Genomic DNA, 15,141 nt, shown 5'->3' with positions numbered 1-15,141 from the left:
TTTTGTCTTAGACAAAAGCTGTATAATATTTCTCGCTTGAAACTAATCGAAACCGAAGTTAGGTAAAGTAAACATATTTTATTACTACCTTCCTTTTCTTATCTTATCAAATCACAGTTTGCTGTCTGTTTACATCAAAAGTTAGCTAAAAGTGTAATTAAACTATATAGCAGTGTTAGAATCTAACATACCAAATACAATTTATTTTTTTATATTTCGCGCGTTACAAGAAAAGCATGCTCTGTGCATATATCGATTTAGTTTACAAGCGTCGAATGCCAAATTAATTTAAAAGTAAAAAAATCTAGATATAAAAGAAAACAGTATAAAGAATATAGGTGAGAGATCGTCTACCGACAGAGGAACCCATAGACAACAGAATTGTCTATTGAGAACAGTACTGTCATCCATAAATCTGTAAGCGCGCCAAAACACGTACTTAACAACTTAAGCCCTACATTGTCTATTATTCGCTGAAAGTATTGGAATATATTTTATTGTTTACGTGTAGTTTTAAGTATCAGCAAGAAACTATATTAATTAAAACACATTATAGTTGTTAAAAATATGCATCCTTTAGGAAAATTATCGGAAGTCTTACGTTCATCTAAAAATTGTTTAAGGTAAGAATACTTATTTTAGAAGCATAGCATTACAGTATTATATTTCTTTTTACACATTGTGTATAAATAAATCTATTGTAGCAAAAAATTTAAAGCTAGGCAAGTAATTTGCAGGTATGTTATTTTCAATTCATACTACATTACAATTCATGCTAAATGATTCGATCAAATACTTCTGTATACATATTTAGTATAAATAATAGGATACGTATAGACTCTCTCTTAGCATTTCAATAAATTATTAGCAATTAAAAAAAACAGGGCTGCAATATGATGACAATGGTGCAATAGTATGACCGCTAACTTATGTTTTGCTACAAAATATTAAGTAATTAAAATTCTCTGTGTTTTTAAATAGGCCTTCCTACTGTAACAGCTTTATTATTAATAAGCATGGAAGCCAACGTGGTACTTAATAATAATAGTCGTGACAAATTTCAATTATAACTATACTCCGCAAAGTCCTTCAGTACGGTTTATATGATGTAAAAATTAATGATTTTACCGATATGAGTTATTGATTTATATTGTTAAAAAATACACATAGAATTGAAACGCGGTTAAACATTAGATGTTTGTTTCATCGCGTAATCCAATCAAAACTTTTAAATCATATGAGTAACTATATACACTTATGAATGTAATAAAGAACGAAGCGAGATGAACATTGGGCTACCGATACCTATATACATTATACGTTTATATATGATATATACGTTTATATTTTATCTACTCCATTCTTCACAACAGCCCCCGCAAACTTCTACCCTTTTTACGCCTTTTTTACTAAGACTACCTGCAATTTATTTTCATATTTACTTTCATAACAAGAGAAGAGTTCTCAGTAGGAGTGAATAGCAAAAAATTACTCGAATTAGTCCAGCCATCTTCGAGTTTTGCGCTTACCAGCATTCGTTTGTATTAAGAAACAATAATACCCTTTTTAATCACAAGGAAAACATAAGGAACTGCAATTATTACCCCAACTATCACCTATATTTTAATAATAAAGTAGGAAACGCTTAGCATTAGCTGTCGATATAGAAGTACGCACAGACAATGAGAATAATACACCAACACGTATTTCAATGGCGACATATTTCAAAGGTCACGCACATAGTAGTTTTCAATGTCAAGGTGAACAGCTGATACAAAACGCTATCAATTTTTAAAGTGTTATCTCTGATTGTTATGATTAGATATTCTTCACCTAAATGTAAACACGTAGTGTATTTTAAAGTATTTATACAGATTATGAAATATTACCTATAAGACTAGGTTTAAGTTTACTTTTAAAAATATTATTGATACGTATTAATGTTAAGTAACACAACGCTCTTTGTGCTGTAAAACGTTTAAAATTTAATTGTAATGCATATTACGGGTATGTCTAAGCCAGTCTCTTTCAAGTTCTTACATTATAGTTCTACAAATGGCATAATCAAATATGAACATTACACAAATTGCCCAATAGATAATTTAAATGAAATCGAAAGTCACTTTTTATGTCCTTTTCACATATATTTTAAAAGCTGACAATGGCTTTTTTAGTCTATTAAATATGGCTTTGAAACTCATAATTAACATGTTATTTAATAGTTTTAAGCCATTTTATTGTTACTTTTACAAGTTTTATTTTTACTAGTATATAATATAGTTCTTAATATTTGAAGATCGCCATTATGGCGCTTGGCTATAAGCTTGGTTATTAAATAGCCACTGGTTCTATTGCCGATAAAACAGTAATAATTTTAAGCTGGATAGATTTTTTCTAATTAAACAAAATACAGTAAAAGTATTTCCAGATTTTGTTCATTAAAGGGAAATGAGACTGTTCATTCAAATTTTAAATCATGGAAACAGATTCCTGGACCTTACTCATTACCAATTATTGGACAGACTTTGCATTTTTTGCCTGGAGGTAAGCAATAATTGTTGCCTATTTTTAAAGGATTTTTTTTTAATTGTAATATATTTTTTCAATAACTGTTAAGTTCTGGACCTCATTGTTAATGTATGAATTTGGTCCAGAACTGTGTGATGAACTGTCAGATGTGATTTTAAACTTATTCTAGAATAGCAGATATGACGGACATAATTTCTACTCTTAATATCGTAGTCTTAATTATCAATTTTAATGGAAATATTACTTCATAAAAGCAACAAGCCTTTCATTTAATATTTTAAAGACACAGTATTGGTTTGTAATGAGAAATAATCCAAATTTTGTTCTGTTACCCCCTACATAAAGAAAGACGAGCTTATCGAATCGTCATGAATAGGTAACATACTAACAAAATAACATAATTGTAGGATCACTCGCTAATCGTGAAAAAATGTTGAATACACTTTATGATAAATTTGGACCTATTGTACGATTAGAAGGAAAATTGGGTGCGCCAACACTGATATTCATTTTAGATGCAGATGCCGCTGCGCATGTAAGTTCAGCTCAATTGGAATTTATATACAAAAACATATATAAATAAAAAAACCTCCTCCATTTAATTCTTACTTATATCTACTCTTATAATTAATATTTGTGACACATTTAATGGTGAACTGTTTTGAAATCATTAGTTACAATTTTAGCCTCCATAACATAGTATACAGGTGTACACCCCTAAAGCCTACAGCTAGAAAGTATAATAATAAAAAAAAAAACCACAGTAAAGCCTTTTTAATAAATCTAAATTTAATAAAAACTTATTAAATGCGATGACGCGAAATTTGGCTTAGAAAGTGGCGCAATAATGTTTGATATATTTTTACCAAACTTAACAACAACAAAACAGTATGCCTCGTACGAAGTCGAATTATCTGCGTAATTCTCCAATGTTTAGGGTTTTGTCGAACTATGACAACCATTTTCAAGACATTGATCTTTTCTACCACAAGAAGAGAGATGTGCATAATGTTTAAGAATTTTATTCTTTTGTTTTTCTTTTAAATGACACTTTGTCTTTTAATGCTTGTTTTCTGTTTTTTATTTAATCTGTGTAATCTGTTTTGGCTTTGTGTATTGTATTTGTGTTTTGTATAATAATATGTGTTAAATAGCTGTTGGATTACTTATTATTAAATAAATAAAAACAACAATACAAGTTTAAATTATTGTTGTCGGGTTACACGTTTATTGAAGACCGACAAAATTTACATTTGAAATATTTTATAGATTCTACGAAGCGAAAACTGGATGCCCGTTCGTCCTGGATTTAAGAGTTTGGAGTACTACAGAAAGAAAGTTATTCCCTACAGTCCTGATCAATTAACGGGCCTTTTAACTGAGTAAGAACCATAAATAGTTACAATTCTTTACAGCTTAAACTTCATTGGACATGAAGTTTGTCTGCACTTGTATATATAACCAGATACTGATGTAACCTAGCTTAATTAAAGTACAAGATTAATATTTTATTCATAGTCCCGTTACCTAGAGGGTATGCGGGTATGACATAAAATTATTAATTTCTGCTGAATCTTGTTAATTATCTATACATAGCTAATGCTAACGTGACACATGTCAGCGTTGTCTGTCTCCATCTATTTAAGCAGCTAAGACGATATATAATTAAGTCAATTAATAACTTTAAAATTGTTTCCATTTGAGAGTTAACTAGTAGTAGTTAGGTAGGGATACTGAATTTCTTCACCGTACGATTCCTACATTAGTTTGTTTCGTAGATCCCATTTTTGCATTGCCTAGATTCGAATGCAAGACCTTAGGAAGCAATTTAAAGTTCTAAATTGAAAACACATTATTTACCACGTTGAATTAAATCTAGAATTGAATCGCCGCCCACTGGGAGACAAAAAAATAATAATGAACAATTTTGCAGTCATGGTGAACCATGGAAAAAATTCCGGTCAATAGTAAACCCAATAATGATGCATTCGAAAACTATTAAACTCTACAGCAAAATATTAAACGAAGTGTCAGATGATACAGTTACAAGGTAATATTTTCCTTTCAAGATGTGGATTCATCTAGTTATCAATTGAACATAAATAAATAATAATAAATAAAAAATTATATCAGAATTCATTAGTAAAAACAAGTAATAAATAGTATCAAAATTCATAAGTTAAAACTAATAATTAAAAATCACTCCAAATGACACCTGATGAATTAAAATCTGATGATCTAAAATTTCTCAAAAATGTTCATACCTCTCTTTCTTTAACCGATAAATTAAATAATAATAAAATTCAATAAAACTATAGAGAAGTCTTAAAATAATACCATAAATATGTAGCAATTGACCTAAACGACAAATATTAAAATAAGTTATTGAATATTTTTAGAATGAAATACGAACGTAATGACAAAAATGCTATTGAAAATATCGATGATGTAATTTCGTTATGGGCTTTGGAAACGATTGGTGTAGTGGCTCTGGGTGGTCGAATAAACTGTCTTGATCTAAATCTACCAGAAGATTCTCCCGCCCGAAGACTCATTCAAATTGCCCATGATATATTTGTTCTGATAAACAAATTGGACTTTAGACCTAGTTTATGGCGATACATTTCAACACGGAACTATAGAAAGCTAATGAATTGTTATGCTGAGCAAAAAAGGTACAGTAACATTTATTTGGATCTCTTTTTATTATTATTACACTTTTATGTTTCTATCTTTCATAAAATTTTAACATCGCATTTAGATTACGTCAAGAGTCCAACAGAATTTTCATGGTCTTTGGGGCGGACTACACCGTGCTAAGTCTGGGTGCTTACAGACGCTCATTCAAAGTTCGGCTGCAGTAAATCGACCATTACTGGTGTCCAAAATAATGTATTATATCTATTCGTATATCACAGGCTGTGTCAGCGTATAATTTGGTCTGCATCTAGTCCTTATATAACAAAGCATGATTAAATATGTAAGTTACTGTGTAAATCTAAAATGTGTTGGCTGACCCATTTCACTATTAAGTCTCATTTTGACTTGGTATATGCTCAAGCTGAAGATTGTCAAAACATGTGAATAGTCAGGGGCTAAAAATACATTCAAAAAGTTATTTTTAAATAATGTACCTAATCAATTTCTTATTTAGCCCTGCATTCCAATACGTATCTAAAATCGCAATCTGGTCTTCAGTTTTAGTATGGTTGGTCTGGTTTTTAAGTATGGCAAACTTCATACAGAAAAATGTTTTGAATGCTGTGGAAACTAGTTCGGCGTTCTAGAATACGGATTATATTCAAATTCAAATTCAAAATTTATTTATTCATGTAGGTAACAATGTACACTTATGAACGTCAAAAAAAGAAATATTAAATGAATTTAATTTTACATTTACTGCCAGTTCTCAAATCAAGGGCGTAGAACGGAAGAGAAGAACTAGCAATAAACTCTCCGCCACTCTTTTTAATCCCCAAGTTTTTTTACACAATGCTTGTAAGGAGCTGCAACCACTACACCATGTTCCATATGACATATTGAGTAATAAAGAATAAAAAAATAAATTAAAAACAAAGATTTGTCCTCTATCAGCAGGAGGCATAGTGAAATAGGAGCACGCACTTACATACTCGTGAGAACAACACGCAAATACGTAGTATAAACAACTAATATCACCGCATACACGACATATAAGTCTGAGTGATGAAGATTTAAGTTTTTTATATTCGCTATTATACCAAAATATAAAAATGTTTCAGCATCAGCGAGTACTTCATTAAAAAGGCGATGGAAGAATATAAATCGAAGGAAAGGAAAGATGATGAAGAGAAAAGCGTTCTTGAGAAACTTTTAGAAATAGATGAGAAAGTGGCCGTCATCATGGCCACGGACTTGCTATTTGCTGGTGTGGACACAGTATGTATTATGATTAATATGCTAATATGGTATGCTGATGGTGGCTAAAGTTTCGAACAGAAAATAAATTTGAAAACATAATATGTTATAAATCTTGTTGATGAATGAAAGCAAGACACAACTATAAACCGTTGTCTAACTCACTCAAATCATTTTTCTCTTGTTTTCTAGCTGATATTAGATATTTTTTATTTCGATTATTAAATCGGTTCCTTCTATTATATATTTTTAACAAACCAACCATAATCTAAAAGTCATCGCTTCCACTTTTCTTGAGAGTTTCATACGGAGCGCTCTTTTTGATTCTGATTGGTCAATAGCTTTAGTCTTACCTACTTCTACACGTGTATACATCAAGAACGTCCGTTTGTCCAATCACAATCAAATGCATGGTTTCGTTTTGTGTGTCTTTCATTATATTGTTACGAGCTAGGGGATCGGATAGGAACTGCCGTCGATTTCTTCAAGGGTTTATTTCAATAAAATCTACGAGGAATTCGTATACACTAATATCTGGAAATTACGCACAGAAAAGCACTAATAACACACACAATGAAACACTGTCACTAATCACTTAAATCACTCAGTACTTTATCACTGGTATCGCACTTGTTCGCACTTTTTCTCTTCGCTGTTTATCGCTTGGAATCGCATTCAAAACTGAACTGAGTGATCGCGTTTTGGCTCGCTTATATATCCCTGGGAAGAATCTCGAACGATGTTTCCGATGTTTACGAGAACTTTCTAGGCGGGAGCGCTACTGAGTAGCGATCGCCTAATTCTAGAACGCGCGTACTTGCTATCTCTTTCGCACATTGCTACGTGCTTGTCGTACGACGTTCTAGAGTTCTCGGTCTAGCTTCGAGAAGGTTCTTATCTTTTCTCTCTTTCGCGTATCAAACAGTGCTTGTCCCACACCTAGAAAATTCGTTCTAGAATATTCCTTCATCAAAGGGTTATAACCAGGCCTGAAAACGCCTGAAAACGGGTCTGCTGAAAAGTGTACCATTCATCTATACGTGTTCTGAAACCGACTGGAAAAATGTTTCAGCCTCCTGAAAACTACGGCAACATTATGTAAATTTCGATTTTCTAATATGTGATTGACCCTCTCCTGAAACGGTCATAAATCATATTTCAGCCTGCTGAAAAGTTCTCTAAGTAGTGGAAAAATCTAAAAACATTGCAGTTGACCCGTCTTCGTAACACTACCCTCTCCTTAGACATGCTCGTCCCGAGCATCATTACTTCCTTTATAGGGCGCCAATCGATTTATGTGAACGACTTTCGGTTTGCTCCTTAAACCACTCATTTTCTTTATCCGGTAAGTAACGTCATTAATCTTCGTGACTATCGTGTATGGACCGTCCCAGTCGGCTTGAAGCTTTGGTGATTTTCCTTTGCGTTTTGTCGGGTTATGGAGCCATACCTGCGAGCCTTCTTTAAATTCTATGTGATTCGTCTTCCTGTCATACCTTATCTTCGTAGTCTCACTTATTTTGCTCTGTGATGCTCGTACGTGTTCATGGATTTCATACAGTCTATTACGCAGATCCGCCGCATATTCTGTAACACTCTCCGGGGTGTCAGGTGGTCGTCCAGTTACAATATCAGCTGGTAATCTAAGTTGTCTCCCAAACATGGCTAAAGCAGGTGTAACGTTCGTTGTTTCATGAACCGCAGACCGGTATGACATTAGAAATAACGGAATATACTTGTCCCAGTCCTTTTGTTGGCTGTCCACCAATTTTGCCAAATGCCTTTCCAAGGTTTGATTAAAACGTTCCACCATTCCATCTGACTGTGGGTGATATGGAGTAGTCCGCGTCTTATGAATTCCCATTAACCGGCATACTTCTTGAAACAGTTGAGACTCAAAATTTCTACCCTGATCACTGTGCATCTCCAAGGGTACTCCAAATCTAGAGAATACGTCATTTACAAGTATCTCAGCTACTGTAGCTGCCTCTTGATTAGGAATAGCGAATACTTCGGGCCACTTTGTAAAATAATCCATAACAACCATGATGTACTTATTTCCTTTTTCTGTTAATGGAAATGGTCCGGCTATGTCAACTGCTATCCTCTCCCATGGTGCTCCGACATTGTATTGCTTCATACTCGCTCTAGTTCTCGTCTGTGGGCCTTTAACAGCTGCACAAGCTTTACATTTCCGAATCCAGTCTTCTACATCTTCGCGGCAATGTATCCAATAAAATCTCTCTTTAATTTTCAGAAGAGTCCTTTTCACTCCTAAGTGCCCGCCTGATGAGCCATCATGATACATTTCCAATATGTTGCGAACCTTGGATCTTGGCACAACTAACTGCAGATGAGATGCATCCCCTCGAGTATTTTCCCATTTGCGACATAATACTCCATTGTGAAGAACTAAGCTATCCCATTGAGCCCAGTAACTCTTGGTCGTGGTGCTAGTAGATGCAATGTCATTCCATCGCGGCTTGATAGTTGAAGATTGCATCCAGTCCAGAATTGGTTTAATGTCAGAATCTTGTTGTTGCTCTTCCTGAATTAATTTCCCACACCAATCTGGACTAATGGTGTCTGTCCTTAGTATCCTTATATGGGCAACCTCTCTACCTTCGTGTCTTGTACAATGTTTGCAATCGTCCTCACATGGCCTTCGAGACAATGCATCTGCGTTTCCGTGGGCTCTGCCCTTGCGATGTTCGGTAGCAAAGTCATACTCTTGCAGTTGTTCGATCCATCGAGCCACTTGTCCTTCCGGATTCTTGAACTGAAGTAGCCATTTTAATGCAGCATGATCTGTTCTAAGACGGAACTTCCGACCTAACAAGTATTTGCTGAAGTGCTGCAGCGTCTTCACAACAGCCAGTAGTTCCCTCCGAGTGACACAGTAGTTCCGTTCTGGTTTCGACAACGACTTGCTGAAGTAGGCTATTACTTGCTCGTGCTCACCTTTTACTTGTGATAGTACACCTCCAATGCCAATTCCACTGGCATCTGTATCTACCACAAATTCGCCATCTGGATCCGGGTAGCCTAGTATCGGAGTCTCACATAGGTGGTTCTTGAGCTCATTGAACGCATCTTCGCACTCTTTGTCCCATGTGAATCGCCTCTTTTCTTCGGTGAGTCTGTGAAGTGGTTTTGCAATATCCGCGAAATTTTTCACGAATCGTCGGTAGTAAGAACATAAGCCTAAGAAAGCGCGGACTTCAGTTTTATCTTTAGGTACTGGCCACTCCTTTACCGCAACTATCTTATTGGGGTCTGTTCGAACACCATCCTGCGATATAATGTGACCCAAGTAGCTGACTTCTCTTTTGAAAAATAAACATTTCTTAGCACTAAGTTTCAGGTTGGCTCCCTGCAGTCTGGTGAGCACCCGTTGAAGATTCCGTATGTGATCATCGAAGTCTTTCCCAACGATGACTACATCATCCAAGTACACCAAGCAGGCTTCTCCTATCAGCCCTGACAGTACTTTCTCCATTAGTCTTTCGAAAGTGGCAGGTGCATTGCAAAGCCCAAACGGCATAACTTTAAATTGCCATAGTCCTTTTCCAGTTGAGAACGCTGTCTTCTCTTTATGACTTGGGTCTATCTCCACTTGCCAGTAGCCACTTTTCAAGTCTAAAGTTGTAAACCATTTGGCCCCACTTAAAGTATCCAAGGTGTCATCTATTCTAGGTAAGGGATAACTGTCCTTCTTCGTGATATCATTAAGACGACGGTAGTCGACGCAGAACCTTAAACTGTTATCCTTTTTCTTGACTAAAACTACTGGAGAACACCAAGGGCTAGAAGATGATTCAATGACATTATGGTTTGACATTTCCGCAATCATCTTGTCTATATTCTTTTCATATGCGACAGGTACTCGTCGCGGTCGCAAACGTATTGGTGATTCACTTCCAGTCTCAATTTGATGTTTGACTACCCCTGTTCTTCCTAAATCTCCATCGTGTGTAGCAAACATGTTTGAAAATGTATTCAATAGTTTCTTTGCTTTCGCAATTTCTTCTTTCGTCAAAGTTTCCTTACAGTCCTCCAATACTGCTTGAACTATCTCGCGTTGTTTACTGACTGTATCATCTGCAGTGATAGCTCTATAGACGTCGTACCCACTTTTCAACGTGTTGCCCTTTAGAGAAACTACCTCATCTCTACACTTGAATGTGCCGTTCTTCAGATCAATCTTACAGTTGTAATGCTTCATGAAGTCTAAGCCGATAATACAGTCATCCACAATGTCAGCAATTACCACCTTGTGTCTGTATGATCTCCCACCAATCTTGAAGGTAGCGATACCTTCTCCTCGAACGGTTATGTGCTGGCCAGTAGCTGTAAGGAGCTGTACATTTCCACCAGAAAGACTTTTGTAAAATGATTTCAGAAGTTGGTATCTGATAACTGTCCGGGAAGCTCCAGTATCAAGGGTTAACTCACACCTAGTTCCGTTAACTTCTCCGTCGATGACAATGGTATTCCCATCCTGAGTTTGAGAGATCATAACTTTTGGGGCCTTCCTTACAGATCCGGCCAGCACCCGCCCCGTGGTCCTGGCTTCTATTCGTTTCCCTGCCGCTGTTCAGCGGCAGTCACATCCACTTCTTCGGGCTCCCCACGTCTTGTCTTCATTTCACTTTGGAGATTTCTCTTAGGGCATGAAAACCTCATATGCCCTACTTCTCCACAGAGGTAACAAGTGGGTCCACGTTGGGAAGTACGTCTTTCCGTGACAACCCTAATACGGTTAGGTCGAGAATCCTTGCAAAATGTTTCCACTTCCAACGCATGGGCAAGAGCATTCTTGAGGTCCTTATGATGTCCTAGGTTCACAGCCATTCGAATTTCACGGTCACGAATACCGTCGACGAAAGCTTGAACCAGCATCTTGTCTGCAACGTCTGGTGAGGATGCGTAGGCTTTCCTAACCAGCGTCTCTATTTCTACTCCCCATTTTTGCAAGCTTTCATTTGATTGCTGTATCCTATCCTTTAATTGAGCCCTATAGACGTGCTCCAAGTGTGCATCTCCGTACCGTGATTCCAGGGCATCCAGCAGTTGCTTCAACGTCACTTTACCTGTCTTGGTATCTAGTATGGTGAGGGCTTCATCTCGCAGTCCCATAATAAGGGCGGTGACAGCTTGATCGTCATTCCACCCGTTTGACTCTACTACAGTCTCAAACTGTACCTTGTACGCGCCCCAAGAAGATTTACCATCAAAGGGAGGCACTTTTAGATTTCCAGATGGTGCTACAGACGTTACGACACCCGTGGTCTTCAAGCACTGCATTTCATGTTCCAATCCGAGAATCCGTTTGTCCTGTTTCGATAGCTTGCTATCCACGTCAGATTCCAAATTTTCAATTTTTTTATCAACTTCTTGTTTAAGATCTCCTAATTTTTCTCCTATATGACGAGCCTGTTCCTCCATCATACGACGTGTCTGAGCCTGTTCTTCCACCATTTGGCGTGTCTGTTCCTCTTGACGTCGTGTCTGTTCTTCCACCATTTGTCGAACTTGTTCCTCCTGATGCCGGGCCTGTTCCTCCTGACGGCGTGCCTGTTCCTCCTGACGGCGTGCCTGTTCCTCCATCAATCGCCGAACTTGTTCTTCCTGGCGACGGGCCTGTTCCTCTATCAATCGGCGTGCCTGTGCCTGTTCATCCATCATTTGTCGTGCCTGTTCCTCTTGTCGTCTTGCCTGTTCTTCCATCATTTGGCGCAGAGCAAGGAGGATGTTGGCGTCGCTGCTTTCGCCCATTCCGCGGTTCGCATCAAAACTCTGTCTCCGGGCGGCGTCACGTGCTGCTTGTGCCCTTGTCTGCACTCCCTCCGCAGCTGGAGACTCTGCTACAAACTCCTCTGGATTCTCCCTTGGAGTAATTGGCATTTTTCTATCCCCAATTCTGACACCAAAATGTTACGAGCTAGGGGATCGGATAGGAACTGCCGTCGATTTCTTCAAGGGTTTATTTCAATAAAATCTACGAGGAATTCGTATACACTAATATCTGGAAATTACGCACAGAAAAGCACTAATCACTTAAATCACTCAGTACTTTATCACTGGTATCGCACTTGTTCGCACTTTTTCTCTTCGCTGTTTATCGCTTGGAATCGCATTCAAAACTGAACTGAGTGATCGCGTTTTGGCTCGCTTATATATCCCTGGGAAGAATCTCGAACGATGTTTCCGATGTTTACGAGAACTTTCTAGGCGGGAGCGCTACTGAGTAGCGATCGCCTAATTCTAGAACGCGCGTACTTGCTATCTCTTTCGCACATTGCTACGTGCTTGTCGTACGACGTTCTAGAGTTCTCGGTCTAGCTTCGAGAAGGTTCTTATCTTTTCTCTCTTTCGCGTATCAAACAGTGCTTGTCCCACACCTAGAAAATTCGTTCTAGAATATTCCTTCATCAAAGGGTTATAACCAGGCCTGAAAACGCCTGAAAACGGGTCTGCTGAAAAGTGTACCATTCATCTATACGTGTTCTGAAACCGACTGGAAAAATGTTTCAGCCTCCTGAAAACTACGGCAACATTATGTAAATTTCGATTTTCTAATATGTGATTGACCCTCTCCTGAAACGGTCATAAATCATATTTCAGCCTGCTGAAAAGTTCTCTAAGTAGTGGAAAAATCTAAAAACATTGCAGTTGACCCGTCTTCGTAACAATATTATACCCACATACATATTAATCCTTGCAATGCCTATCACTTTTTGGCCTGGCGTATCTTGCTAGTGGAATGATAGTAACCAGACGATATTTTAAATATAAAATATTGACCGCATTCTTTAGGGCAGGCTTTTCTTTCGACATGTTTATATAAGAGTTCCAAAGTGTTAAAGTATAGTAAATAAAAGGTACATGAGGCCATCATATATTTCATCTTTACTTGATGCTTTCCATAGCACCTGATTAATTTCCATACACTTATCATTTATTACGACCTTTTTTTATTTCCAGTCTGCACACACTATGTTAGCAACATTATACTTACTAGCAAAAAATAAAGAAAAGCAAGAAAAACTAAGAGAGGAAATATTGTCTCAGGATGAGAAGAAACCCTACTTGAAAGCCTGTATTAAAGAATCCTTACGTGTAATGCCTATTGTAGCTGGAAATCTAAGAATGACCACCAAAGATTACAATATTTTAGGTTATAATTTACCGAAGAACGTAAGTATGCCTATAATTGGCACATAAGCTTATTAAACTTAATGCAAAGAATTTGAAATAACGAGGAGAGTTGCAATAAGAGAGGGATCGTTGATTTAGAATTTGATAAATTAACTCGTTTAAATAGTATATACAGTACATTAACATATTTGCTTTGTTTACAAATATACCTTGCAATGTCTGTTGTTCTACCTTTGTATTTTGTACGTCATCGCACGTAGATACTTTTATAATATTATTAATGATAATGACTTGAAATAGTTTTTTATACCCTACTGGAACTAAAAAAAAGATACTAATTTCTCTGACATTAATACAATACTTATCAGTTATCACTACCACTTAAATGTATGAACCAAGCAGAACAAAAGAATGCCTTTCGCGCATTCTTTTTAGTTTTTTTTGGTTTGCACAGATTATAGTTTTCAGCCAGTAACGTATTCATACAATTTAGTAATTGATCTCTTTGGTGATCGAAGTTCCAAATTTAAATCACATTTATTTCGTAGAAGTCAGAATTTTTTTTAATATAGTTGTCTAATATTACAGACATTAGTAACATTTGCTCACCAATTTTTGTCAACTAGTGAGCAACATTTTTTACGTTCAAAAGAATTTATTCCTGAACGTTGGCTGGTTGATAAAACTGATCCCTTACATTATGGAAGGGCACACCCATTTGCGTGTAACCCGTTTGGCTTCGGTGTTAGGAGCTGCTTAGGTGAGTACAATTTAAGATGTTTAATACAGAAATATGACGTGCAACCGTTAAGGTGATGTTTTTATTTTTATCGGCTAACGATATCCAGATCTATAAGCAAAAAAGAAAAAATATAAATACACAACATAAGCTACGCGAGAAACAATTCAACAGTATTCAGTCACACATAAAATTACAGTTATAACAATTTACATATAATGAAACGAAAAAAACACACTCTATGTTTTATTCTAAAATTATCCGTGACTATTTGCGCTTCATAGTTTTTACGAGCTACAGACGTATATATTAGTTGATGTTTAAGGTCGCCGAATTGCTGAGTTAGAACTGGAGATTCTAATTTCAAATATACTAAAGAACTTCAGAGTGGATTGGATAGGACCACCTGCTAAAACCAAAGTATACGGGATCAACTACGTCGTTGGACCATACTATTTTCTTTTCGAAGACTTGTAGCTATATTCATATTTTGTAAAATTCGAAAATGGAACTCTTCTATGAACACATTACCATTAAAAATACAAAAGCGTGCATTTGAAATGCAAGCATTATAATATAGTTCCATTTTTAAAATGAAGTCTGCGTCTATAAGTTATTGTTTATTAAACGTTTGTCTTTTGTTTCTCAATGATTCGATATCTTTAATTACTAACGCTTGAAAAACGGCATTTGGTATATTGTAACAGAATAATAATTTCAATCATGATTATAATATTGTTTATATTGATTTTTTGATATATTTTGAGTGAAAAATAAATTATCTATGAACAGATATACCTTTTTAATAGTTTAAA

At 36.2% G+C, this 15,141-nt stretch overlaps 1 protein-coding gene across 1 annotated transcript; it reads left to right on the top strand.

The window, feature by feature from the left end:
* The first annotated feature begins 3 nt into the window (after positions 1-3).
* LOC110994501 (cytochrome P450 CYP12A2) lies at positions 4-15,119 on the top strand. Its single transcript, XM_022261169.2, has 10 exons — positions 4-623; positions 2,429-2,544; positions 2,937-3,064; positions 3,799-3,911; positions 4,463-4,579; positions 4,929-5,204; positions 6,291-6,447; positions 13,414-13,626; positions 14,176-14,347; positions 14,652-15,119. Exons 1-10 carry the CDS (start codon positions 568-570, stop codon positions 14,801-14,803), a joined length of 1,500 nt encoding a protein of 499 aa, XP_022116861.2. The 5' UTR covers positions 4-567; the 3' UTR covers positions 14,804-15,119.
* Positions 15,120-15,141: the final 22 nt, after the last annotated feature.

The sequence above is a fragment of the Pieris rapae genome, chromosome 18 (assembly GCF_905147795.1).
Source record: "Pieris rapae chromosome 18, ilPieRapa1.1, whole genome shotgun sequence".
Taxonomy (NCBI): domain Eukaryota; kingdom Metazoa; phylum Arthropoda; class Insecta; order Lepidoptera; family Pieridae; genus Pieris; species Pieris rapae.
The sequence above is the reverse complement of the archived record's forward strand: the minus strand, read 5'-3'. Positions and strand labels throughout refer to the sequence as shown.

Coding starts and splice junctions, on each gene's coding strand:
- LOC110994501 (XM_022261169.2), top strand. CDS start 568: ATGCATCCTTTAGGAAAATTATCGGAAGTCTTACGTTCATCTAAAAAT. Junction 6,448..13,413: donor TATTTGCTGGTGTGGACACA/GTATGTATTATG, acceptor TTTTATTTCCAG/TCTGCACACACTATGTTAGC. Junction 13,627..14,175: donor GTTATAATTTACCGAAGAAC/GTAAGTATGCCT, acceptor CTAATATTACAG/ACATTAGTAACATTTGCTCA.